Here is a 25157-nt window from a genome sequence, read left to right as displayed (position 1 = left end):
GGCTGCCTGATTGGCATTAAGAGCAACCCAGAAGAAACATAGTAAGTAATAACTTGGGTTAATGATAGGAAAGTAGATTCTAACAGCATAGAGGGTAGGTATCTGCCCAGCTCTTGTGCTGTTTAAGGCTTATTGTAAACAATAAAGGTTGTGTGCTGTGGCAGAACGTTCCCCTCATGAATAGAGATTTCAGGGAACCAACCACTGGGAGAGGAGTAGGCGGGACTTCTGGGTCAGAGAGGGGAAGAGAGGAGTCAGAAAACGGTGACTTGCTTTTGGACAGGGAAAGCTTGGAGGAAAAGTGTAACTAAGAACACCACCACCGGGGCTGGAGAGATGGCTCAGTGGTTAAGAGCCCCAACTGCTCTTCCAGAGGTCCTGAGTTCAATACCCAGCAACCACATGGTGGCTCACAACCATCTGTAAAGAAATCTGATGCCCTCTTCTGGTGTATCTGAAGACAGCTACAGTGTACTTATATATAATAAATGAATAAAAAAAAATAGAACACCACCACTGTCCTCCCCCACCGGCACCCACTGGTTTAAATCATGAATGGAGAAGGGCTCATGAGACCCCATCCCTAGCAGTTGACAGCTGCTGGGGAAAGGAGGGTGGCCTCTCCGTAGTCTGCTCCAGCAGAGAGCCAGACAGCACTGTGGAATGTATACAGTGCTAATTAGACTCAGTGAGTTGCTTAAAATGATACATGAACATGGGAGGGGATGTGCTGGAGTCAGTCATGGAGAGAGAATGCGATCAGGATACTTTGTAGAAATGTATGAGAATGTCAAAGAATAAATTAAAGTATTTTAAAGGAGGCCTGGAGAGATGGCTTAAAGGTTAAGAGCTCTGGTTGCTCTCCCAGAGGACCCAGATTCAATCCTCAGCACCCACGGGACCACTACACAGCTATCTATGGCTCCAGTTCTGGGGGATATGATGCACTCTTCTGGCCTCTGTGGGCACTGCATGGTACACAGACACACATGCAGGCAAAAACACTCATATACATGAAAGCTAAAATATGCTTTTAAAAGTAATGATCATCCTGTAAATAAAAAGAAACAAAAGAAAGGCTAGAGTTGGTTGGTCTCCGTGGAATTTGATTTCTTCTGTTGCTATGCTGAGCTAGTGAGTCCCTGCAGAGGCACGGCACACCTCTGGTCTCTGTCCACCAGATGGCAGCAACACCGTCCCCCACTAAGTGACAACTATGATCTGCAATGTCACCATCAAGGCCTGAAAACTATCTGAGGCCTATGTCTTCAGCTCAGCATGGGTGGAAAACGCCTACGCCCACAGCACTGGCCGCTGTGGGACCGGCTCCTCTGCCTGCAGGTCCCCTCACCTGTTGTGACGGTCCACACTAGCCCACGGCTGAACTTCACGCCAAGGGGCATCTCAGGATGGGGAGGAGGAATGTGTTCACGCATAAGCTTCAGCACAAGCAGCAGCACCATGCAGACCAGTCCCAGGATGGCATCGCCCACCCTGCAGACGGGGTGTGGTACAGAGGAGATGGGGTGTGGGGGACCAAGAGGGAAGGGGGTGGGAGAAGGGGAGGAAGTGGAGTGGCAGGTGAGGGTAAGGAGGCAGGCAGTCAGCATGGACTCAGTTCATGGCTGCTCTTTCCTTTTATTGAGCCAGGGTTTCCCTGTACAGTTCAAGCAGTCCTTGAACTTGTAATCCTCCTGCCTCAGCATCCCAAACGACAGACTCACAGACAAAAGTATAACTCTCAGAGGTAACTTTTGCTACAAGATTCTTTCCCTGCTCCACTTTCTTTTTCTGAGCTGGGGACCGAAACCAGGGCCTTGTGCTTGCTAGGCAAGTGCTCTACCACTGAGCTAAATCCCCAACCCCTCCTGCCCCATTTTCTACCTTCGGAATAATCTGTGTCTCTAGTCTATTTCAGAACTACTCTGGCCTGGGAAGGACACACCCCTGTGAGGGCTGGGAGGTGAGAGGCCCCTCATCACCACGGTAACTGGACTATTGGCCCTGTTTTTTTCAGTCACGAGTCCTCTGGCCTTTGGATGCTTGGTCTGATCCCAAGTGGTCTGCAGGCCTTGGGATTACATAGTCAGTGACACCCTGCTCACTGCACTCTCTCTCCATAAGGAGTGTGAATAGCCAGTCTCACTCCCCTGCCTCCACCAGGGCGACAGGAGGCACCCTGCCACTGGCTTTAGGCCTTGGGGAGCCCAGCAGACTGCCCTGGGCTTGGGTGGCTCCCCAAATAATTTCTGGCATAAGGAATAGGCCATTCATCCTGGCTTCCACTGCACTGATGCCGTATTTAACTCTCCGGAGGAAAGCGCCCCCCCACCCCCGCGGGTTCCCTGGCTCTCTGCCCACTCCCTCTGTACCCTCCATCAGCTCCTGGTGCTGTGTCTGTGATCTCGCCCTTACTGAGAACATTGGAAGCTAGACACTGTCTGGCCTTTCTTGACTAACCGGCTGGAGGTAGGCTGTCCACACTGCCCAGGTCCTTGCTCCAATGCTGCTAACTCTGGGTCTGGCCTGGCCTGGGTATCTGCACGTCTAACCTGCTGCAGGGTGACCGACAGCTCTTCTCCCAGGGGCCCATGTGAGAAAGAACAAATGCCACCCCTGGATGGGAATGAAGGTGGGGGTGGCAAGGGGGTCTGGAAGGAAGGAGAAAAGCCAACAGGTACCTGGTCTCTCCGATGTGGAGGAAGGTGTGGTACACCTGGAGGAAGAACTGCCGGGGGATGTTCTGTAATCCCAGCAGGTTCTGTTCAAACAGAGGAACCATCAGATGATCGCCCACCAGAGGCCAGCTCCTCTCACACCTCCCCTGCCTTTAACCCTAACCCTAACCCTCTCTTTCCATCAGCAGAGCCTCTGGAGTCCCATACTGGACACCCAATCCTCAGGGCCATGCTGTCTTAGGGCTCCCAGGAGACTACCAGGTGATTCCTAAAAGCCCCAAAGGCAGGAGAGTGGATACATATATATATTTAATATATATTAAAAAATATATTTTTTAAAGATTTATTTATTATATGAGTACACTGTCGCTGTCTTCAGACATACCAGAAGAGGGCATCGGATCCCATTACAGATGGTTGTGAGCCACCATGTGGTTGCTGGGATTTGAACTCAGGACCTCCAGAAGGGCAGTTGGTGCTCTTAACCGCTGAGCCACCTCTCCAGCCCCTAAACACGTTTTTTAAAAACCAGGTGGGCAGCTAGGATTGCAAAATGGGGTACAGAGAAGGATCCACCTGTTGGCATTATGGCCACACAAGAGACCATTCAATGCTCACAGGGAAGGGAAAAATAAAAACACTCTACCTATGTACTAAAACTGAATTAGTGCGGGCTGGAGAGATGGCTCAGCAGTTAAGAGCACTGACTGTTCTTCCAGAGGTCCTGAGTTCAATTCCCAGCAACCACATGGTGGCTCACAACCATCTATAATGGAATCCGATGCCCTTTTCTGGTGTGTCTGAAGACAGTTACAGTGTACTTGTATCCACTAAATAAATAAAGCTTAAAAAAAAAAAAAACCAAAAACCAAAAACCAAAGAAAAACAAAACCAAAACTGACTTAGGTCGTTTCCCAAATAAAGAAAAGACACCAGCACAGGAGTGCACGGGACTCCTCCTCACCCACACCCGCACTTTGCTAAGAGTTGTTTGCTTGTTTTGTTTCAGTGGACACAATGACAAGCTTGCCATCTAGGGGTCTGGGATGTGTTGGGAGTTAAGACACGTGAAAGTGTGATCTGGTGCCTCAAAATCAGGGTGGGAAAAAAGAAAGAAAGAAACAAAGAAAGAAACAAAGAAAGAAAAAGCCAGCACCGCACACACACATACCTATCCTACAATTCTCAGCCCGAACAGAGAGATGGAGCACCCCTGGCCTCCTGGCGTTGTGCGGTGGTGACACAGCGTCACGAGCCAAGGGTGTGGCCCTGAGTGTTCCACGAGGGGCCCATGCTGCCAAGGGCAGGATAGAGTTCGGCTTCACTCTGCACAAGCGTGCTAGCTGCAGGGACCTTTAGACCACAGTCCCATCCTTGTGGGCTGGTAGCCGTGAAAGTCATTTCTACCCTCCGTAACTGAAGACTGAGTTTTAGCACTTTTGTAGATGACTTACAAACCACTTTTAAAAAAGAGGCTGGCATACTTAAAGCCTAGTAGAGAGTAGCAAAGCCATGCATGGAAGTCGGATGTGGGATGAGACTTACTGCTGGGGCCTGGCGGTTGCCTGGCAACCTTGAATCTCCTAATGAGTTGGTTGTAAAAGATAGGACAGAAAACACCAGGCACCAGGGCACAATAAAGCCAAGGTACCAGCCCCAGGCTACCATCTGGGAAACCAGACCCTCACTCAACAACTCCCTTAAGGTGTGGTGGTTTGTATAAGCTAGGCCCAGGGAGTGGCACTATTAGAAGGTATGGCCTTGTTGGAGTGGGTGTGTCACTGTGGGTGTGGGCTTTAAGACCCTCATCCTAGCTGCCTGGAAGCCAGTCTCCCATTAGCAGCCTTCAGGTGAAGATGTAGAACTCTCAGCTCTGCCTGCACCATGCCTGCCTGGATGCTGCCCTGTTCCCACCTTGATGATGATCGACTGAACCGCTGAACCTGTAAGCCGGTCCCAGTTAAATGCTGTCCTTTATAAGACTTGTCTTGGTCATGGTGTCTGTTCACAGCAGTAAAACCCTAATCAACTGAACCTCTGAACCTGTAAGCCGGTCCCAATTAAATGCTGTCCTTTATAAGACTCGTCTTGGTCATGGTGTCTGTTCACAGCAGTAAAACCCTAAGGCACTTAAGAATGTGCTTCTTGCCCCACGGTGAAGGGCTGCAGGCGCCATGCAGCACGACTGGCCTTGGTCTTACTCCCAGGCACGACAGCAGCAGCCACAGGAGCAGAGTCTAGGGGACACTGTGCCTACCTTGACCTGTCCAAAGCCAATTGTGATGCTGGCAGCGGATGTGAAGCCTTTAATGACAGGGCAGGAGATGAAGTCCAGCAGGAACCCTGTGGGAGAGAAAGGAGCGAAACCATTAACCCTCTCAGTTTCAGGAGGAGAAGGGGTACGTGTGGCCCAGGGGCTGGGCGTAGATGGCAGCTAAGGACTGACGTCTGACATGCTACTTGGGATATTTTCTTTCAAAAACTTATGTTGTGTATGGGTGTGTGTGTGTGTGTGTGTGTGTGCTTGTGCTTGTGTGAGTTTATGTGCACCATGTATGGCCAGGAGGGGATGCCAGTTCCTGTGAAACTGGAGCCACCGTTGGTTCTGAGTTGCCCTTGCGGGTGCAGCAAACCCCGATCCTCTGCTTGCGTGGTGCATGCTCTTATCAGTGAGCCGCCTGTGGTGGTTTGAGTATGCCTACCCCAGGGAGTGGTGCTATTTGGAGGTGTGGCCTTGTTGGAGTAGTGTGCCACTGTGGGCTTGGGCATTAAAACCCTCATCCTAGCTGCCTGGAAGCTTGCCTTCTCCTAGCTGCCTTCTGAATAAGAGGTGGAACTCTCAGCTCCACATCGGTCTGGATGCTGCCATGCTCCTGCCTGGATGATAATGGACTGAACCTCTGAACCTGTAAGCCAGCCCCAATTAAATGCCCTGTATAAGACTTGCCTGGGTCATGGTGTTTGTTCACAGCAGTAAAACCCTGACTGAGACACCCTCTTTCCAACCATATTCTAGGTATTTTTGGAAGGTAGGAAAGGTCTAGGCTCTGGGGCTCCAATGGTTTTGGCCTCTATCCAGAATACAGTAGCAATAGAGGCTGTCCCACCCCTGTATACAGAGATGCACAGAAAAGCACCCCGGAAGGACCTGGTACCCCAGGAGAAGCAGCCTGAAGCCACTACCCACAGCAGGAAGACAGAGTCTTACCCAAATGCAGGAGCCCCATGGCCAACTGGATACACCCAGACAGGAAGGCAAGCAGCACGGCATAGGCAGGCTCACGGAAGGTGTAGTAGGATACCAGGAGAGACATGATAGCCGTGGGGCCCAGAGTCACATCCCGGGAGGTGCCCAGGACGAAGTACACGAAGCACCCCATGAAGGCAGAGTAGAGACCGTACTGTTGGGGAGAGACTACAGTGAACACCAGGAGGCCCAGGCTGGTCACTATGCACTCTCTGTTGTCAACCTTGCACTAGGGCACCCCAGCACACACCAGAGGATGCACCTCTCTCCTTCCATTAACTATGGAAGGAAGGGCTTGGGGGCTGTCTGCTGGAGGCTCGGAGGTCTGGGTGTTTATATGTGTGAGTCTGAAGACGTGTTTATTTTTTAAATTTTATGTGCTTGAGTACTCTGCCTGCAATTATCTATGCGTGCCACGTGAGTGGGAGTGATCTCAGAGGTCCACGTTAGATCCTCTGTAGCTGGAGTTACAACTGCTTGTTAGAAGCTGCCCCATCTGGGTCCCGGGAACTGAACCCAGGTCCTCTGCAAGAGCAGCAAATGCTCTTAACTGTGGAGCCATCTTTTAAAAGATACTATTTATTGTATGTGAGTACATTGTTGCTCTCTTCAGACACACCAGAAGTGGGCATCGGATCCCATCACAGATGTCTGTGAGCCACCATGTGGTTGCTGGGAATTGAACTCAGGACCTCTGGAAGAGCAGTCAGAGCTCTTAACTACTGAGACATCTCTCCAGCCCCACGTTTCTAATCTTCTTTTAAAGCCTGTTGTCTCACTGTGTAACCCTGTGATATAGGTTAGCCTTGAACTCTCAATCCCCCCCCCCCTTCAGCTTCTCAAGTGCTAGGATCTCTAAGCAGAAACCACCAATAAAAGTAACTGGCTGTTCTTAAGGCCACCGAGAGGCATGATTCGATCCCTAGATGGAAAAATCTAGGACCAGCTTGGCACCAAAAATAAGTCACAGGTTAAGAGATTAGACACAAAGGGACCGTCTGGGTCGGACACATGGAAGTGTTGGACTCCATGGTTGGTGGTTCATCCTGTGGACAGACACTGAGGAATGGGGAGGGATCAGGCTAAGGGGAGGGGGCAGCTAGCAGAGAGGTCAGCCACTTCACCTGGGGCGGGAGTCCAGCCACTTCTGCATAGGCCAGGGCCTGGGGGATGACGGTGAGACCCACGGAGAGTCCAGCGATGACGTCCATTCTCAGCCACCGCAGAGAGTAGTTGGGCAGCCAGGCCAGGACGGGTAGCCTCCTCCTCAGGTCTGCCCTGGAGCAGCAGTGTGTGTCTGGTGCCATGATCAGGCTGGGGGGATCTGGCCTGACCCAGACCTTTTACAAAGCTGGGCATGGGTGACACGGAGCAGTGATCAGGGGCTGAGCTTGGGAGAAGGTAGCATTATCTTTCCAAGAGCATTAGGAGCAGAACCTGCCTTTTGTGGGAGACAGGCTCAGCCAGGTGGCTAAGTTTATCAAACCATGAAGATCTGGAAGCCAGCAAAAATGTGCACATGGGCCTGGACCAAGGATTCAGGAAGGTCCCTTTTTCCCTTCTCTGGGCCACAGCCCCTGAACCCCACTGTCTATAAGTTTTGGTGTCTCTCCATTATCAACTTACCAACAAAACCTGGCAAACTAGTTCTTCATGGGATGCCTAAAGACTAAATTTTCACCTCTGAAGAACCGTGTTTCTTTCTTTTACCCCCTCCCCAGGGAACCTGACTATCCAGTCCAGAGAGAAGCAGGTCCTATAGACTCAGGCTTCCGCTGGCCAGCAGAGTGTGTGGGTGGGCGGCCAGACGGGCCCCAAGGAGTCACACCTCACCACCGCAGAGGGCCACCTAGGTGGAAGAGCTCCATCTACCACTGAGGACTGCAGTTGGAGGAAAGGGGGCGGGAGCATGTCACATCCTTGAAGTCAAGATTTACCCGGCACCCGCTTGTGGCCTTCATAACCCAGAGGGGGGGGCGCTGAAGATTCTAGTTTGTGACGAACTAAGGCTCCTAAATTGATTCTAGGTATGTACCATCCGCTAAGATCCGGGTATGTACACACACAGACACACACACACGCACACGTCCCATCCCAAAGCTGACTCCCCGTTACTGGTCCATACGCTCCAGCCCTTGAAGTGACACTTTGGACAAAATCCACTCCTCCCCACCCCCACTCCGCGGCTAGCGAGGGGATTCAGTGATCCGAGGTGAGGGGCGGGGACTGAGGTCCTGGTGGGGAACACAAGCCAGTCAGAGAGCCTGGAGTAAGGCTGAGAGCGGCCCGGACTCCAATGGGAGGGTCTCTGGAGTAGGGCTCCCCCGGGGACCTAGCGCTGGCCCTGCGTCCACAGTTCCTGGTGACCCCAGCCCACGCTGCCACGCACTCCCTCTCTCCATTACACGGACCCAGACTCACCCACCGAACGCCGAGGCTCGGGGTCCTCCGAAGTGGCCGTAGCTGAGTCCTCAGGAATCTCAGGAACAGAGTGGGCAGTACATGGGCGGAGCCTGCCGTGCACGTGACCCTGTGGAGGGGCCGAGCCGGAACCGCTCACCCTGATCGGCGCCGCCATGCACCGCCCGGCAGTGGCCTGCTGCTTACTGCTGTTGGTCCTGGGACTCTACGGCGCGCACTCGCGCAACGTGCTGCTGATAGTTGGTGAGTGCCGCCGTCCCTGGCACGGCCACCTGCTGCTGCCCCAAGAAGTGGCCACTCGGCTCTTCCCCGCCACTAGCCCGTGCTGACCCCTGCGTGCCAGTTCCTTGCAGAGCCTCTGTTGTGGGTCTCTTCCTAGTGACTCTAAATGCATCTGGCCCTCCCGCTTCTGTCCTCCCCAGTCTGGCTCAGCACCCCAAAAAATGTAGTCAGAGCTACCAGGGAGACTCCGTGGGCCCCAGCTACTCATACTGGGTGGCTTTGCAGAGCTAGGGGCTTCATAGATCTCTGAGAAGATTCCAGAAAGGAGAATGGAGCCGGAGTTCCCGAGGTTTTACAGAATGACCTGGTCAGCTTTTTTACCTCCTGACCCAAAAGTACAGTACAGCACAGTTTGCCCATGCAAGCTCCCTCAGCCCCTCTTAGAAACCACCAAGTTCCTCCAGCATTCATGAGACTTCCTGTTTGGGTGATCAGTGCCTGGCTTGTGACACCCCAGGCCTTCTGAGGTCTGGCCCTGGGCCAGGCCCACTCTTTCTGATAAATTTTGTGGTGTCTGGGCAGGCCCGTTGGTTAATGGTAACACAAACAGTGCTGTCTTAGCAGCACTACCCCCATCTCCCTGAGGACAGTAGTGAACATCCACCAGATAGGATTGATGCTGGAATCTCCCGCAGTCCTGTCTGTATGGAATTTCCGTCCTGTCTCAGCTTCTACAGCCATCACAACAAAAACCTGACAGGCTTGGGGCTGGATAGGTGGCTCAGTGGTTAGCAGGACTTGGGGCCCTTCCAGAGGACATAGGTTCAATACCCAGAGGCCATGCACACACACACTCACACACATGCACTCAACACTACAGGCCAGGTTGTTAACAAACAAATGTATTTCTATTGGTTCCATTATATCGAGAGACTGGGTTCAGAGAACCAGCTCCTCTGTCTGCTTCTGAGGTGGCCTTCCTGGCTTCTTGACAGCAACTGTCTCCTTTCCTAACCTGACAGAGAAATGCCACAGTCCTGTCCAGTTGGACCCCACCCTAGTTTAACTGTTGAAGACTGTGGATTCAAAGAGTGACAGCAGGAATTTTCAGGAAGGACTCAATTCAGTCCGTATCAGGGTCAGAGGCAGGAGCTGAGACTTCTGTGTGCAGAAAGCAGCATTCCATCCTATCGTGCAGGAGAAGGCACATTGAACACAACCGCCCCTGCCTGTCCTCCTCTGTGTCCTCCCATCTGTCCTCCAGCCTGTTCTCACATCTGTCTTCCTGTCTGTCCTCCAGCCTGTCCTCCCATCTGTCCTCTCATCTGTCCTCCCATCTGTCTTCCTGCCTGCCCTCCTGCCTGTCCTCCAACCTGTCCTTCCACCTGTCCTTCCACCTGTCCTTCCGCCTGTCTTTCCATCTGTCCTCCCTCCTGTCTTCCCATCAGTCCTCCCGCCTGTTCTCCCGTCTGTCCTCCAGCCTGTCCTCCCATCTGTCCTCCTGCCTGTCCTCCCGCCTGTCCTCCCACCTGTCCTATTGCCTGTCCTCCGTCTGTCCTCCTACCTGTCCTCCCATCTGTCTTGCCTGTCTTCCCGTCTGTCCTCCCACCTGTCCTCTCGCCTGTCCTCCCATCTGTCCTTCTGTCTGTCCTGCCTGTCTTCCCATCTGTCCTCCTGCCTGTCTTTCCATCTGTCCTCTCATCTGTCCTCCTGTCTGTCTCCTGCCTGCCCTCCAACCTGTCCTCCCGTCTGTCCTCCTGCCTGTCCTCCCATCTGTCCTCCCGCCTGTCTTCCCATCTGTCCTCCTGCCTGTCCTCCCATCTGTCCTCCTGTCTGTCCTTCTGCCTGTCCTCCAGCTTGTCCTCCTGCCTGCCCTCCAGCCTGTCCTTCCACCTGTCCTCCCGCCTGTCTTTCCGTCTGTCCTCCCGCCTGTCTTCCCATCTGTCCTCCTGCCTGTCCTTCTGTCTGTCCTCTCATCTGTCCTCCTGTCTGTCCTCCTGCCTGTCCTTCCGCCTGTCCTGCCTGTCCTCTCGTCTGCCCTCCTGTCTGTCCTCCCACCTGTCCTTCCATCTGTCCTCCTGTCTGTCCTCCAGCCTGTCCTTCTGTCTGTCCTGCCCACCCTCCTGTTGTCTGTCCTCCCACCTGTCCTTCCATCTGTCCTCCCATCTGTCCTCCAGCCTGTCCTTCCGTCTGTCCTCCTGTCTGTCCTCCAGCCTGTCCTTCCATCTGTCCTCCTGTCTGTCCTCCAGTCTGTCCTTCTGTCTGTCCTGCCTGTCTTCCTGCCTGTCCTCCCGCCTGTCCTCCTGCCTGTCCTCCCATCTGTCTTCCTGCCTGCCCTCCTGTCTGTCCTTCTGTCTGTCCTCCCATCTGTCTTCCTGCCTGCCCTCCTGTCTGTCCTTCTGTCTGTCCTCCCATCTGTCCTCCTGTTTGTCCTCCCGCCTGTCCTCCTGTTTGTCCTCCTGCCTGTCCTCCTGCTTGTCCTCCCGCCTGTCCTATTGGCTGTCCTCCCGCCTGTCCTCCTGCCTGTCCTCCAGCCTGTCCTTCCACCTGTCCTTCCGCCTGTCCTTCCACCTGTCCTCCCTCCTGTCTTCCCATCAGTCCTCCTGCCTGTCTTCCCATTAGTCCTCCCGCCTGTCCTTCCATCTGTCCTGCCTGTCCTCCCATTTGTCCTGCCTGTCTTCCCATCTGTCCTCCTGCCTGTCCTCCTGCCTGTCCTCCAGCCTGTCCTCTTGTCTGTCCTCCCACCTGTCCTTCCATCTGTCCTCCTGTCTGTCCTCCAGCCTGTCCTTCTGTCTGTCCTGCCCACCCTCCTGGCTGTCCTCCCATCTGTCCTCTCATCTGTCCTCCTGCCTGTCCTGCCACCTGTCCTCCAGCCTGTCCTTCTGTCTGTCCTGCCTGTCCTCCTGCCTGCCCTCTCGCCTTTCCTCCTGCCTGTCCTCCTATCTGTCCTTCTGTCTGTCCTCCAGCCTGTCCTTCTGTCTGTCCTCCTGCCTGTCTTTTTGCCTGTCCTCTTGCCTGTCCTCCCACCTCTCCTCCCGCCTGTCCTCCCGCCTGTCCTCCTGCCTGTTCTCCCATCTGTCTTCCTGTCTGTCCTCCCGCCTGTCCTCCTATCTGTCTTCCTGTCTGTCCTCCTGCCTGTCCTCCTGCCTGTCCTCCTATCTGTCCTCCTGTCTGTCCTCCAGCCTGTCCTTCTGTCTGTCCTCCTGCCTGTCTTCCTGTCTGTCCTCCTGCCTGTCCTCCCATCTGTCTTCCTGCCTGCCCTCCTGTCTGTCCTCCCATCTGTCCTCCTGCCTGTCCTCCCGTCTGTCCTCCTGCCTGCCCTCCCACCTGTCCTCCTTCCTGTCCTCCCACCTGCTCATCTGTCATTGATTCTTGCCCAAGTATTCCAGCAGGGTGCATGATGATGACTGGACTGGAGGCTAGGCATCACCTTTGTTCAGGAATCGCACTGTCTGAAGCAAGTGGGTGACATGTTGCTCCTGGGTTCCCTCCAGTTAGTTCTGGGGTACTCCTGCATGACTTTGGGCGCTGCAAGTCATCTCTGCACTTCCGGTGCCTCCTGTAGGCTCGATGGTCAGAAATAGACAATCTGCAAGGCTGTAGCCTTCAGGGAAGAGGTCTGTTTCTAAGAGAAGCAGAAATGTGGTTTATACACCACACACACACACACACACACACACACACACACACACACACACACACACACACACCACACCTCAGCTGTGTCCTGGGCATGTCTCTCCTGACTGGCTATCACCTTGTAAGGTGTCTGCAGAGCCTGGGAGACCCAGTTTACATCCACCCACCACCCACTAACACATCTGCATGGACGCCAGATCTGTTGTGTGTGCTCCCCACACTAGTCTACCTGTTAACATCCTCACCTGAGTTTCCCGTTTGGGTCCCCTGCAAACCATGGTGTCTTCTCTCTCCGCTAACACATCCACCCAGGGATCTTGCCTACCTGTGTGTTCCCTGCTTGCTCACAAACTCCTGTATCGTCGTCATGCCTGGCATCATACCCCCTCAGGTGTCCTACCTTCTGGGAGTGTCTGGTCCAACTCCTGAGCGTCACAGGGACCAGCCTTTGCAGCAGTATCCTGAGTCCCCACACTGTCCCTCCTGACCCCAGCCAACGTGCTCTCTGCCTTGTCTTCCTCAGCTGATGATGGAGGTTTCGAGAGTGGTGTGTACAACAACACCGCCATCAACACCCCTCACCTGGATGCCCTGGCCCGCCACAGCCTTATCTTCCGTAATGCCTTCACATCTGTCAGCAGCTGTTCCCCGAGCCGTGCCAGTCTCCTCACGGGCCTGCCCCAGGTGAGCGTGGCTAGTGGGATGAAGGGGGCGGAGTGGATAGGTGGTGGTGACTCTAGGCCCGGCCTCTGCCGCTGGGAAACCCTCCTCTCTCCCGGGAGTAGCTTGCTGATTTCCCTTGCATCCTTAGGGGCAGGTACTGCCCAGAGGTCTCAGGGGCAGCCAGGGCTCTGCCTCACCACCCCTCAGCTCAGCTGGCCCTGCTGCTCTGTGGACAAGGGTGAACACATACCTCTCAATGCCTTAGAGTTCTCATCTGAGATGTGGGCACAGTTAGGTCATTGTGGGTGTTGGGCAAGCCTGCACACCTCCTGTCCAGCCCTGTGATCAGACCCCCGTGGTGGCTCGGGCACTTCCTTTTTCTGTTGTTATGGTAAAGTACACAAAACATAAAATTTGCCATCTTAACAGCTTTTCAGTGCATAGTCAGTGGTGTGAAATACGCCCACGTGACTGCAGCCGTTCCTCCATCCGCCTCTGGGACCTGCTTTAACTGAAACCCCGTCTTCATTAAAAACACCCCCCCCCATTCCTGCCAGACCCCGCTCTGTTGTTCCTGAATCTGATGACTCTAGGGCTCTCTTGAAGGTGGGATCACCGCTCTTCCGCTTTTGCCACATCCTGTGACACCGAGCCTAGCATCTTTGTGGCTCACGTCAGGATTTACTAAATCTTTTTCAAGATCTCTGTTACAAACGCCTTTAATCCCAGCACTTGGGAGGCAGAGCCACATGGATCTCTTGAGTTCACAGCCAGCCTGGTCTACAGAGTGAGTTCCAGGATAGCCAGGGCTATACAGAGACCCTGTATCAATGTTTTACGTTTTAAAACCTACATTGCGGGAGCGGGTGAGAGGGAAGACACCATGCACATCACGGTGAATCTCTGGACGTCAGAGACAGCTTTTGGGAACCAGTCCCCTCCTCACACCATGTGGGTGTCAGGGATGACATTCAGGTCACCCTTAAGCTTAGTTCTTTGCCACGTGAGCTGTCTTGCCCAGCCCCCAACCTTTATCAAGATAGGACCTAGGGCCAGGCTTGCCTCAACCTCACTGTGCAGCTGGTGCAGGCCCTTGCTGGTTCCTTTCCCCCTCCCGCTGGTGTCCCCTGTCACAGGAGGGTGTTCCCCTAGGCCAGCATCCACAAGGGTCCTGGGATGAGCTCTGGGGTGTTGGAGCCCACCTTTCTGCATGGCATTTTCATCAACAGCATCAGAACGGCATGTACGGGCTGCACCAGGATGTACACCACTTCAACTCTTTCGACAAGGTACAGAGCCTACCGCTGCTGCTCAGCCAGGCCGGAGTGCGCACAGGTGAGCTATGGGCAGGGTATAGCACCGGTGTGTGGTCCCTCTCTGACCCCTCCCAGCCAAAGCTGGAGGCCTGAGTCACTCTCAGCCTATGTGACCTGCTGCTCAGCCAGGCCAGCGTGCACACAGGAGAGGTGTGGGCCTGAGGACGGGATACAGGCATAAGGCCACTTTGTGACCCTTCCTAGCCTCTTAGAGAGGGAGGTCCAGGGCTCTGAGTCACTCTCAGCTCACGTGATCCTCCCGGAGCACTCGTCCCAAGAACCAGGCCAAAGTCTCCAAACTGTGCACGCACAGCAGCCACTCTTAGGCAGGATAATGGGGCAGAGTGGACTCGACATGACAGACCTCTTCTCTTGTCCACCTTCAGGCATCATCGGGAAGAAGCATGTGGGCCCGGAGACGGTGTATCCCTTTGACTTCGCATTCACAGAGGAGAACAGCTCAGTGCTGCAGGTGGGGCGGAACATCACTAGAATTAAGCAACTCGTCCGGAAATTTCTGCAGACTCAGGATGACAGGTAAGGAGGGTTCTGCCCTGGTAACCCTCAGTGATAGCCAGAACTCTCCACAGTAGACTTAGGCTGTCATCCCAGGGTCCACAGTTGGCTGTGGCAAGGGCAGAGGAAAACATTCTACATACCCACAAGAAGAGGGGAAAGGGGTAAACTGAGGCAGTGAGGGAGACAGAGTGCCAATTGGCGTAAGCCATGCCAAAGTGTGCCTACCTAAGAATTGAGGCCCTTGTAGTCAAGACAGTGGCCTGGCCTTGATCCCCACACTGATTCCCCTCCCCCACATTCAGGCCCTTCTTCCTCTATGTGGCCCTCCATGACCCCCACCGCTGTGGGCACTCCCAGCCCCAGTACGGAGCCTTCTGTGAGAAGTTCGGCAACGGGGAGAGTGGCATGGGGCGCATTCCAGACTGGACACCCCAGATCTATGATCCTCAGGATGTGATGGTAGGAGGTCTCCAAGGCATGCAACCCAACCTCCTCTAAACCCGGGGCCCTGACTTCCCTAGAGCTTGCAGCCGCTGCCTCCAGGATGTAGTATAATGTGTGTGAGGAGACTTAGTGGGCCCCAGGTTCCTGTGTGCGGGCTGCAAAGAGAGCCCTGGACCCCAGAGATGAAGCACTGCACGTGCACAGAGTAAAGCTGTTTTAACCAGTCTGTTCACATGTGTGTGTGTGTGTGTGTCTGTGTGTGTGTATGTCTCTGTGTGTGTATGTGTGTGTCTCTGTGTGTGTATGTGTGTGTCTCTGTGTGTGTATGTATATGTGTGTGTATGTATATGTGTGTGTATGTGTGTGTCTCTGTGTGTGTATGTGTGTGTCTCTGTGTGTGTGTATGTATATGTGTGTGTATGTGTGTGTCTCTGTGTGTGTATGTGTGTGTCTCTGTGTGTGTATGTGTGTGTCTCTGTGTGTGTGTATGTATATGTGTGTGTATGTGTGTGTCTCTGTGTGTGTATGTGTGTGTCTCTGTGTGTGTATGTGTGTGTCTCTGTGTGTGTATGTGTGTGTCTCTGTGTGTATGTGTGTATCTGTTTTAGCCAGTCTGTTCAAGTGTGTATGTTTGTGTGAGTGTGTGTGTGTATATGTATGTGTGTATGTATGTGTGTGCATGTGTATGTGTGTGTCTCTGTGTGTATGTGTGTGTATGTGTGTTTGTGTGTGTATGTGTGTGTGTATGTGTGTGTGTATGTATGTGTCTCTCTCTGTGTTGTGTATGTGTGTGTGTATCTCTGTTTTAACCAGTCTGTTCAAGTGTGTATGTTTGTGTGAGTGTGTGTGTGCATGTGTATGTGTGTGTCTCTGAATGTATGTGTGTATATGTGTGCGTGTATGTGTATATGTGTATGTGTGTGTATGTGTGTGTCTCTGTGTTTCTCTGTGTATGTATGTGTGTGTGAATGTGTATGTGTGTGTGTATGTGTATGAGTGTGTGTGTGCGCACGTGGTCCTCCTACCCAGTCAGAAATGGCTGGTGTCATCCATGTCCCCCTCTATACCTATCCTACTCCTCCATCCCCACTCTGAGATGTTTTGCTCCGCCTTTGTCCTCAGGTGCCCTACTTTGTCCCAGACACGCCGGCAGCCCGAGCTGACCTAGCCGCTCAGTACACCACCATTGGGCGGATGGATCAAGGTGAGTTCCAGTGACCAAGGCTGTCCCTCAGCACAGGTCGGGGACTTGTGATGGACTTGACACAGGTGGGGTCCCGGAAGCAACGCAGTGTGAGCCAGGGTTGGTGTTGAAGGGGTGAGGCAGTTTCTGGGGCTGGAGCCTCAGTGTCCCTTCATGTCACTGCTTAGCTGTGTCTAGAACCTTTTGTCTCTAGCCCTGGTTTTTGGGTTTTTGTTTTTAATTTTTAAATTAAATTTGTTTTTACTTTATTATCTTTTTTTTTTTTTTTTTTTTTTTTTTGAGATAGGGTTTCTCTACAGCCCTGCTGTCCTGGAACTCACTCTGTAGACCAGGCTGGCCTCAGACTCACAGAAACCTGCCTGCCTCTGCCCCCCAAGTGTTGTTTCTCATAATAAATTTGTGTGTGTGGGTGCTGTGCCCGCATGTATGTAAGTGCATCACATGCATGCAGTACCCACAGAGGCCAGAAAGGACAACAGACACCCTGGAATGACATTACAGATGGTTGTGAGCCACCATGTGGTTGCTGGGATTTGAACTCAGGACCTCTGGAAGGGCAGCTTTACATTTTATTTATTAAAATTCTTCTTTGTTTTTCATGTGCTTATGTGCATGTGTGTGCATGCTTTCATACATGTATAGGTGTACAAATGTGTGTGCATATTTTCATATGTGTATGTGTGTAGGAATGTGTACATGCATGTTTTCGTATGTGTATGGGTGTACAAATGTGTGTGCCTGCTTTCACATGTGTATACATGGGTATACAAATGTGTATAAATGCTTTCACCCATGTATGGGTGTACAAATGTGTGTGCATATTTTCATATGTGTATGTGTGTAGGGATGTGTACATGCATGTTTTCATATGTGTACAGGTGTATAAATGTGTGTGCATGCTTTTACACGTGTATGGGTATACAAATGTATGCACATGTTTTTACATGTATGTGGGCCTACAAATGTGTGTGTGCATGTGGGGGCCTGAGGCTGATGTTGGAAATCATCCTGTCTCTTTTTTAGCTCATTTACTGAGACTGAGTCTCAGTCAAACCCAGAGGCTTGCTGATGTTGCTGGTCTTGGGAACCAGCTTACTCTAGGGATCCCATTTCTGCCTTCCCTGGCTGAAATTCCAGGCAAGCTCTCACCCACCTGGCAATTATGTGGGGTTCTGGGGTCCAGACTGTGATCCTGACTCTTGCGTGGCAAGCACTTTAACTGCTGGTCTGTCTGCCTGGTGCCGTCTCTTCTAAATTAAAACTTATTTTGACTTTTGGAGACAGGATCTTGTTATAGACCAGGCTAGCCTGGAACTCCCTTGATAGCCCAGGCTGTCCCTGAATTCCTAATTTTCCTGCTACTAGAAGGTCCCTGACCTTCTATCTATTTCAGGCTCCTATCCAAGCTGTCTCTCCTTGCTCGTGGGACAGACACGAGATTCTAAAACATAGAAGCCAGCTCGGGGCAGTAACAGCTGCCCTGTGTAGGAGCAGTTCTAAGGGATGACAGGTCCTGGAAGCCATGTGACCTGCTCAAGTACAGGAGCTACGTGGTTTGGGCTGGAGGCTGGCCTTGCAGGAAAGGTGGAAGAGTTGTCTGAGGGCCAGTAGAGCCCAGGGGTGAGTGGACACATGCGCCTCTGAGCCTTCCCCCTCCTCCTCAGGGATAGGATTGGTGCTCCAGGAGCTTCGAGGTGCCGGTGTGCTGAATGACACCCTCATCATCTTCACATCCGACAACGGGATCCCCTTCCCCAGTGGCAGGACCAACCTGTACTGGCCTGGTACAGCTGAGCCACTGTTGGTGTCCTCCCCAGAGCACCCACAACGCTGGGGCCAAGTCAGCGACGCCTACGTGAGCCTTCTAGGTCTGTCTCTGTCTGTCTGTCTGTCTGTCTGTCTGTCTGTCTGTCTGTCTCGTGGGAGGGGAGAAGTGAAGTCCAGGGGGACTTCCGTGGGTTAGGTGCTGGAGTGCTCCCCAACCTAGGTAGGCACAAGACAGCCTCCTCTATTATATGGTGAGAATCAGGGTCACCCTAGAGGTCTGTTCCTGTCACGTCACAACCGCCAGAGTGTCTGGTGGGGTGCCGGGTGGTACCAGTGGGCTGTGGATTACCAAGAGAAAGACTTGAGAACCATTTCCCCTTTTCTCAGGATCCGGAGCCTCTCATGACTCAGCTCTGAGAGCCTAGTTATCTAGCCCCACACCACAAATCCGAAAACATGCCTGCAGGTGTGAGAAAGGGAGGGGCTGAGTTAAACCAGCTCGGAAACCTCCCCTGTGTTCTTCTCAGTGGTTACGAGATAGGCTCTCTCCACCCCGGGACCACTTCTTCATGTGGCCCTAACCCATGACTGAGGGAACCTTGTGACCAACCCAGAGTGACTGAATAAGCCCTCCCTACTCAGGGTTCCTCTGGTCCACAGGACTTTAGAAGGTCCCTAGATATCAGCAAGCCAGGGCCTCTGGTGACAGACACGTTATCAGCCTCACAGGCCTGATCCTATGGGTACCCATGAGATTTCCAGAGAGACTCAGATCCAGCCCTTCCTAAGGGCTCCGTGTCCCCCAGGACCCCCTGCTAAGACGCTGTTCTTTTCCAGACCTCACCCCCACCATCCTGGACTGGTTCTCCATTCCATACCCCAGCTATGCCATCTTCGGCTCAAAGACGATTCAGCTCACAGGCCGTTCCCTCCTGCCGGCGCTGGAGGCGGAGCCCCCTTGGGCCACTGTCTTCAGCAGCCAGAGCCACCACGAGGTCACCATGTCCTACCCCATGCGCTCCGTGTACCACCAGAACTTCCGCCTCATTCACAACCTCAGCTTCAAGATGCCGTTTCCCATCGACCAAGATTTCTACGTCTCGCCGACCTTCCAGGACCTCCTGAACCGCACCGCGGCAGGCCAGCCCACGGGCTGGTACAAGAATCTCCAACATTACTACTACAGGGAACGCTGGGAACTCTATGACATCAGCCGGGACCCTCGGGAGACACGGAACCTGGCCGCTGAGCCAGACTTCGCTCAGGTGCTGGAGGTGCTGAAAGCTCAGCTCGTCAAGTGGCAGTGGGAGACGCATGACCCCTGGGTGTGTGCCCCTGATGGGGTCCTGGAGGAAAAGCTCACGCCTCAGTGCCGACCTCTTCACAATGAGCTCTGACGGTGCCCGGGGCACCTGCCAGCCCACCTAGACACGAAGGGAGGGAGCAGTGGAGGCAGTGCCAGCAGCTGCTCCCTCTACACACCCATCCGAGCAGGTCCCTCCACCATATGGGATGTCACTCCCGCCTCCTGTGGAGGACACTCAAGCATGCACTCCCTAGTTGCTGCCGTTCCAAGGACACTGCTGTCCTCATGTCCGCCTGTCCTGGTTCAGGAGTTCTAGGGGAATGTGGGCATGGCAGAACCCCACGTTTTGATAGGTGAGTTTTGAGAGCTACAGACAGAAGGGGCAGGGTCTGGGGCTTGAAGCCCTCTGCTTCCGGAAACCTGCGGATGTTTTTAAGCCCCTCGCCCTAAGAGGATGCCAGGTTTCTGCATGCCACATGAGCAGTGGGCAGACCGCACTAACTACTTCAACCAACTTGGCCTGGAGGGAGCATTCAGTAGGCCTTGAGCTTGCTTCGCCACTGCCCCCCCCCCCCCGCCCGCCCCGTTCCCCCTTTGAAGTACACGCTTAGCCAGGATTCATGCTGGTACTCAGAGGTGGCGAGTTGATCCTATGGTCTATCTGGTCTCAGTTTGTGTTTTCTGAGGGTGGCTGAGGAGGACAGGGTGTGACAGTGCTCTCTGTCTGTCTGTCTTCTCTGTTCCTGTCTGTCTCTGTGTCTCTGTCCCCTCCCCTCTCTCCCTGAGTGACACTAAGCACCTGGCCCCAGATTTTTCCTTCTTTCACTTGCCAAGGGACAGAGGCACAGCCTAGAAATCTAGAGAGGCCTGTTCCCTCCTCCCTTCTATCAAGATACCCCATCTTGGGAGAGAATGAGAGTCATGGGCCCCAGCATTGGGAAAACCTTTTTACAACAGTATAATCATTCACAGAACATCGTAGGAGCACACTGGGTCTCTGGCACCGAGACACAAACACCCTGTCAACTGACTCAGTTTATGGCTGGGTGGGGGCTTCACCCAAGTGTGGCGTGATACATCCCGAGAAGGACCAGGGGATAATGTCAGTTCAAGAATGAGTTCTTTGCTCACAAAGGGTTGGTCAGTTGGCTCCAGGATATGTACCAAAGCAACCTGGTGTTTGGGGCCGGGCACAGAGCAGTGAGTCAAAGAGCCGCTCAAGTCTGTCCACTACAGCAGCTTCCTTTGCTGGTGTCTGTGGTAGCTGAGTCAGTCACGCCCACAGCGCTCCAGTCAGTGCCCCACCCTGGGCGGTGAGGATTGCTCCAGTGACCCTCCAGGGTTCACTTGACATCGGAAACATAAAAAGAGGGACAGACCCACGACCTGGTCCTGTTACCACAGAAGGTTGGAGTGCTGGCTCTGAGCAGGTCTCAGGAAACACCCCCACATGGCCGAATATTCTCCGGTCCTCCATCAGCCCAGGCCGTGCTGTGGGAAGGTGCTTCATCATTTTCGCCTTGATTTCTGTGAGCACCTGAGGCCAGACCCTGACCAGAGAAGGAAGTAGGGCTGTTTGCTGACGGCATTAAGAGACACATGGAGGTCCCCACAGTCCCAGGCCAGGTGTGGGCTTCAGCAGGGGCCCTCTGTCCACACCACCTTCTTCTGCTCATCCGCAATGGCCAGGCGCACACAGTTGAGCAGGCTGTCCAGATCACTCCAGTTGTCGGGGGCCAGGCTGCTGTACAGACAGGGCACTCTGTCCAGTTCCCCCTCTTCCTGCCGGGCCACCTCCAGGAACTGCTCCTCTGAGCTGCCAAGCCGATGTAGGCCTTTCCTGCAAAGCAGAGAGATGTTCAGCTCGAGGACAGCAAGGTAGGCAGGAAGTACACAGTTGGCTTTAGTACGGGGCACTGTAGGCATCCAGGCCAGAACCTTGGGCATGAACATGGGGGTCCTATCTAGGAAAGCTCATGAAGGTCCTACGACTTGGCTGCAAGCAGCATTCACTTCCCAGAGGATACGGGCAGCGGGATGTTTGTCCTGGGTATGGGCAGTGGGATGTTTGTCCCAGCCAGACAAGTGATAGAATGGGACTAGGCTTCATGAGCCGCAGGCACATGTGCCCCTTTAGTGTAGCCGGGACAGGGAACAGGTTCGTTCACCCCTGAGGGAGAGCAAGCTGGACCTCTGGCCCGAGGTTGCAAGGACGTGACTGGGGTGGAACTTAGAGAACTTTAGTGTGTTCCCGAGGCATTCGACAAGCTTTTCCAGAGCACAAGCACCTGTTTAGACCCTGCTGCCCAGTTCCTACCACCAAGCAACTACCTGAGTTTCTTTGCCGTCTTCTCATTGACAGAAACGTGGATGATGATGGGAAATATGTCCATCTTGTGTAAGACTCGGACGCTGTCCAGCCGGACATCCAGCAGGGCATGGGTGCTCTTTAGAAGGGCATAGAGAAGCAAGTTAAGCCCCTGGGCCTCGGGTCTGGGAGGAAGTGGGAGGAGACTGCAGCAGAGCACAGGGCTGTGTGGAGAGACCTGAATAGAGGCTGCGTGGCAGGGCCTGCCGTAGATCTCAAAGGCAAACCATTTGGTTTGTCCCTGAGGAAATTGGGATTTGCAAGCCTTTGGCATTGAGGCAGATTTTGCATAGAGTCCAAACCGTACGAATCAGACAGTACCACTAACTGTTGGCCTGTGTGTGTGTGTGTGTGTGTGTGTGTGTGTGTGTGTGTGTGTGTGTGTGTTGTCCTTCCTACTCCTTATGGAAGTGTGAAACTCGACAGTTTACTGAGAGCTGTAAAATGTGAGACTTAATGTCTCCATTTATTTCATTTATTAACAAAGATCTATCAAACAAGTTAAGGGAACTGAGGCCCAAAGGCCCACCCAAGGGCGGTCCAGCATCATCACATGGATCCCAGATGGTAGGAACAGGCTTGGATCTTTCTGCATCCCTCCTACAGAGAATGAAGCTGGGTGTCTAGGGCCCCACAAGTGACTCCCCAACCCTGGGCAGGAGCTGCCACCCCCAGAGTAGCCTCTAGACCCTCCCCTTACCGTATTCATGAGGGACTGCACGGCATGCCGGGTGACACAGTGGTGGTCACCTATTGACTCTCCCTCCTGGATGATGTCCCCTCTCTGACTCCAGGTGACATACTCCTCCTGGCTCAAGTACTCTGATGGTGACATTAGATGAGGTGGTCATACATTGGGATCCTGAGGAAGCCAAGCTGAGCATTCCATACTGGAGGTCTCCTGCCACATCCAAGAGAAGCTTCCCATGGTGGTCACATAGAGTCCTATACCACCTTTGACCACAAGTCCTCTGGTACACCCACCCCAGGGCATGGCAATGTGTGAACTCTGGGTAGTGTTTTGGGCAGCGCTCTCTCTCTCTCTCTCTCTCGCGCTCTCTCTCTCTCTCTCTCTCTGTGTGTGTGTGTGTGTGTGTGTGTGTGTGTGTGTGTAAGTGGCCCTGCCAAACATCCTACAGTGCTCAGGACAGCTACCCAATAGAGAATGTCAGCCACAGGTGTCCTGGTGCCGAGGTTGAGAACCATTCTGGAGTCCTCTTGAACAGGCTCTTACGCCCCATCTTGGTCAGAAGGACCCTGTCTTCCTCCTAGCTATCAAAGCACCCCAGCTGTACATGTCCCCCTTCCCCACCATCACTGCAGCATCGATGGGAACCCTAGACCCAAGTTCCAGCGAGCGCATCCCCAACCCTGGCCTGGCCTCCTGTCTCTCACTCTGCTGGGAATCACACGAAGCAGTGAGCCCTCCCTCCCCGTAAAGACTCAGGCTTTTATGAAACTGGACATGTGGCCTCCGCTCTCCTTGGCCACCACAGCAGTGGCTCAAGCCCAGGGTTCTGGGTTCCCTTGTGCCTTTGTATGCACCCACTGGCCAGCCGGATCACCTCGCCACCTCCAGCTACCACCCATCTTCCTTCTGCACCCTGTCAGCTAGCCTTCATGTATGTGTTCCCCTCCCTCTTTGGGTAAGTGTGGAGCCCCACAGCCTGTATAGCTTTACCCCACTGGTTTGCCCAACTGAACCCAGGCGGCCAATTCTAGAGAACTCATGGGCTCCCAGACTCAGTTTCTTCCACTTTCCCATGGACGCTAGCCAAGAAAGGTGCTCATCAGAGCAGCCTCATGGGTGGTACCTGTTTCTTTCTCTCTAGGATGAACTCTCTCAGCCAACAGGGCAGGTAACCTAGCCCTGTCAGCCTTTCCTGAGCCCACGGGCCTGGGGATCAGAGAGCACTTTCATGAAGCCTCCATGTCGGATCTCTGAGCTCAAGGCTGGCCTGGTCTACAGAGTGAGTTCTAGGACAGCCAGGGCCATACAGAGAAACCTTGTCTCAAAAACCTCTAAGTAAATAAAGAGAAGCTGCCTGTGGCTGATGGACAGAGCCCTTGAGCCATGATACCGTGCTAACTACATCTGTTTTCAACGTGCCTGTGTTGGAGGGAGAGGTAGTGACCCACCTCTCTCGTGCCCGTAAGAACCCAGAATGGACTTTCTATGGAAAGAGGGCCTCTGTGTGAGGCAACACTGGGTTACGATAGACCCTAAGAAGGCCATGTGTAGACAAAGACACAGAAGGAAAAGGGCAGCGATGACCAACGCCAAGATGGGAGTGGGGACTTCCCGAATGCCTAAGGGACTGAAAGAACCAGGAAGGACCCACAGCTTGCAGCCCCCAGAGAACAGGGCCCTGCTGAGGCCCTGAGGTCAGAAATCCCAGGAACCATAAGACAGTTCAGTGTTCCAGTTTGTGGCCCTTTGTTATAGTGTGTGGTGGTTTGCATATGCCTGGCCCAGGGAGTGGCACCGTTAGAAAGTGTGGCCTTATTGGAGGAAGTGTGTCACTGGAGTGGGGCTTGGAGACCCTCCTCCTAGCTGCCTGGGGATGCTTAATCTGTTCTTGGCTTCCTCCTGGTGAAGTTGTAGAACTGAGCTCTTCCTGCACCATGCCTGTCTGGATGCTGCCATGCTCCCGCCTTGATAATGGACTGAACCTCTGAACCTGTAAGCCAGCCCCAGTTAAATGTTGTTCTTTATAAAACTTACATTGGTCATGGTGTCTGTTCACAGCAATCAGACCCTAAGTAAGACACGGTATCTCTGAATTTAGGGTCACCTGCTCTGGCCACTCACTCAACGGGGAAGCACATACCTGCTGAACACTGCTTAAAACCTTGGAGGAGACACAGCTTTTTGCCCAGGATCTTCCCAATTACTCTGGGCACGAACAGCACAGGCCGGGGCCACGCAGGCCTATGGGGGTGCACCAGGGTGTAAGGTGCCAGGGTAAAGCAGTTTTCTGGCCAGAAGCACACGCTGGGACCACCTGTCGAGGACAGAGGTTATGAACACCTCCCACCTGTGTCCCTGACCCCTCTCTCCCCGGAGAGCCGGATGGGGGACATTCTCAGCTTCGATGCTGCCGACTGTGTGTGCTGGCTCAGCTGCTCCAGAGCTCACAGCTCTTCAGGACGAGCCTCTGAGGACCGGAGGAGCCTGGTTCCTCCTGAAGGGTATAAGGGGCCCTGCCTTTCGCCCCCACGCTCCTTCTCCTCATCCTCACCTTCTGTTCAGCCCTGCCCCTCAGACCTCAGGGTCCTCAGTCTCCTCCCTCCTGGGCCCTGGGTTATTTGGGTTACTCCTGTTTTCCATATCAACCTTATTTTCTAAAAGATTTTATTTTA

The 25157-nt window shown here is 53.5% G+C and overlaps 3 protein-coding genes across 21 annotated transcripts in view; 1 reads left to right on the top strand and 2 right to left on the bottom strand.

Annotated features, from left to right (window-relative positions):
- The window catches only part of Slc26a11 (solute carrier family 26 member 11), a 22374-nt gene extending 13901 nt beyond the window's left edge, over window positions 1–8473 (bottom strand). The window contains exons 1-6 of one of the 7 annotated variants that reach the window (NM_001398807.1): window positions 8347–8473; window positions 7050–7276; window positions 5887–6079; window positions 4936–5021; window positions 2682–2761; window positions 1352–1494 (exon numbers count right to left, since the gene is read on the bottom strand). In NM_001398807.1, the coding sequence (NP_001385736.1) occupies window positions 1352–1494; window positions 2682–2761; window positions 4936–5021; window positions 5887–6079; window positions 7050–7232 (685 nt within the window). In that variant the 5' untranslated portion in view covers window positions 7233–7276; window positions 8347–8473. Of the gene's footprint in view, window positions 1–1351; window positions 1495–2681; window positions 2762–4935; window positions 5028–5886; window positions 6080–7049; window positions 7277–7753; window positions 8319–8346 lie in introns of those variants that run through there. The other 6 variants (XM_039087531.1, XM_039087532.2, XM_039087533.2 and 3 more) reach the window with 6 other exon arrangements.
- Sgsh (N-sulfoglucosamine sulfohydrolase) lies at window positions 8456–25157 on the top strand. 3 transcript variants are annotated; one of them, NM_001427070.1, is given in 8 exon segments: window positions 8484–8589; window positions 12731–12891; window positions 14100–14205; window positions 14573–14723; window positions 15008–15164; window positions 16272–16353; window positions 18018–18221; window positions 18958–25157. In NM_001427070.1, coding segments are annotated over 8 exon segments (1509 nt in total). In that variant the 5' UTR covers window positions 8484–8501; the 3' UTR covers window positions 19518–25157.
- Card14 (caspase recruitment domain family, member 14) overlaps window positions 20361–25157 on the bottom strand; it is a 35192-nt gene continuing 30395 nt past the window's right edge. For 7 of the 11 annotated variants that reach the window (NM_001427162.1, XM_039087521.2, XM_039087519.2 and 4 more), the window contains 4 exons: window positions 24626–24799; window positions 22495–22616; window positions 21758–21873; window positions 20361–21266 (listed from right to left, as the gene is read on the bottom strand). In NM_001427162.1, coding sequence (NP_001414091.1) covers window positions 21062–21266; window positions 21758–21873; window positions 22495–22616; window positions 24626–24799 — 617 coding nt within the window. In that variant the 3' untranslated portion in view covers window positions 20361–21061. Of the gene's footprint in view, window positions 21267–21757; window positions 21874–22494; window positions 22617–23911; window positions 24800–25157 lie in introns of those variants that run through there. The other 4 variants (XM_039087525.2, XM_039087526.2, XM_039087528.2 and 1 more) reach the window with 3 other exon arrangements.

Source organism: Rattus norvegicus, chromosome 10 (genome assembly GCF_036323735.1).
Source record: "Rattus norvegicus strain BN/NHsdMcwi chromosome 10, GRCr8, whole genome shotgun sequence".
Taxonomy (NCBI): Eukaryota; Metazoa; Chordata; class Mammalia; order Rodentia; family Muridae; genus Rattus; species Rattus norvegicus.
This window is presented reverse-complemented; position numbering and strand designations above follow the sequence as displayed.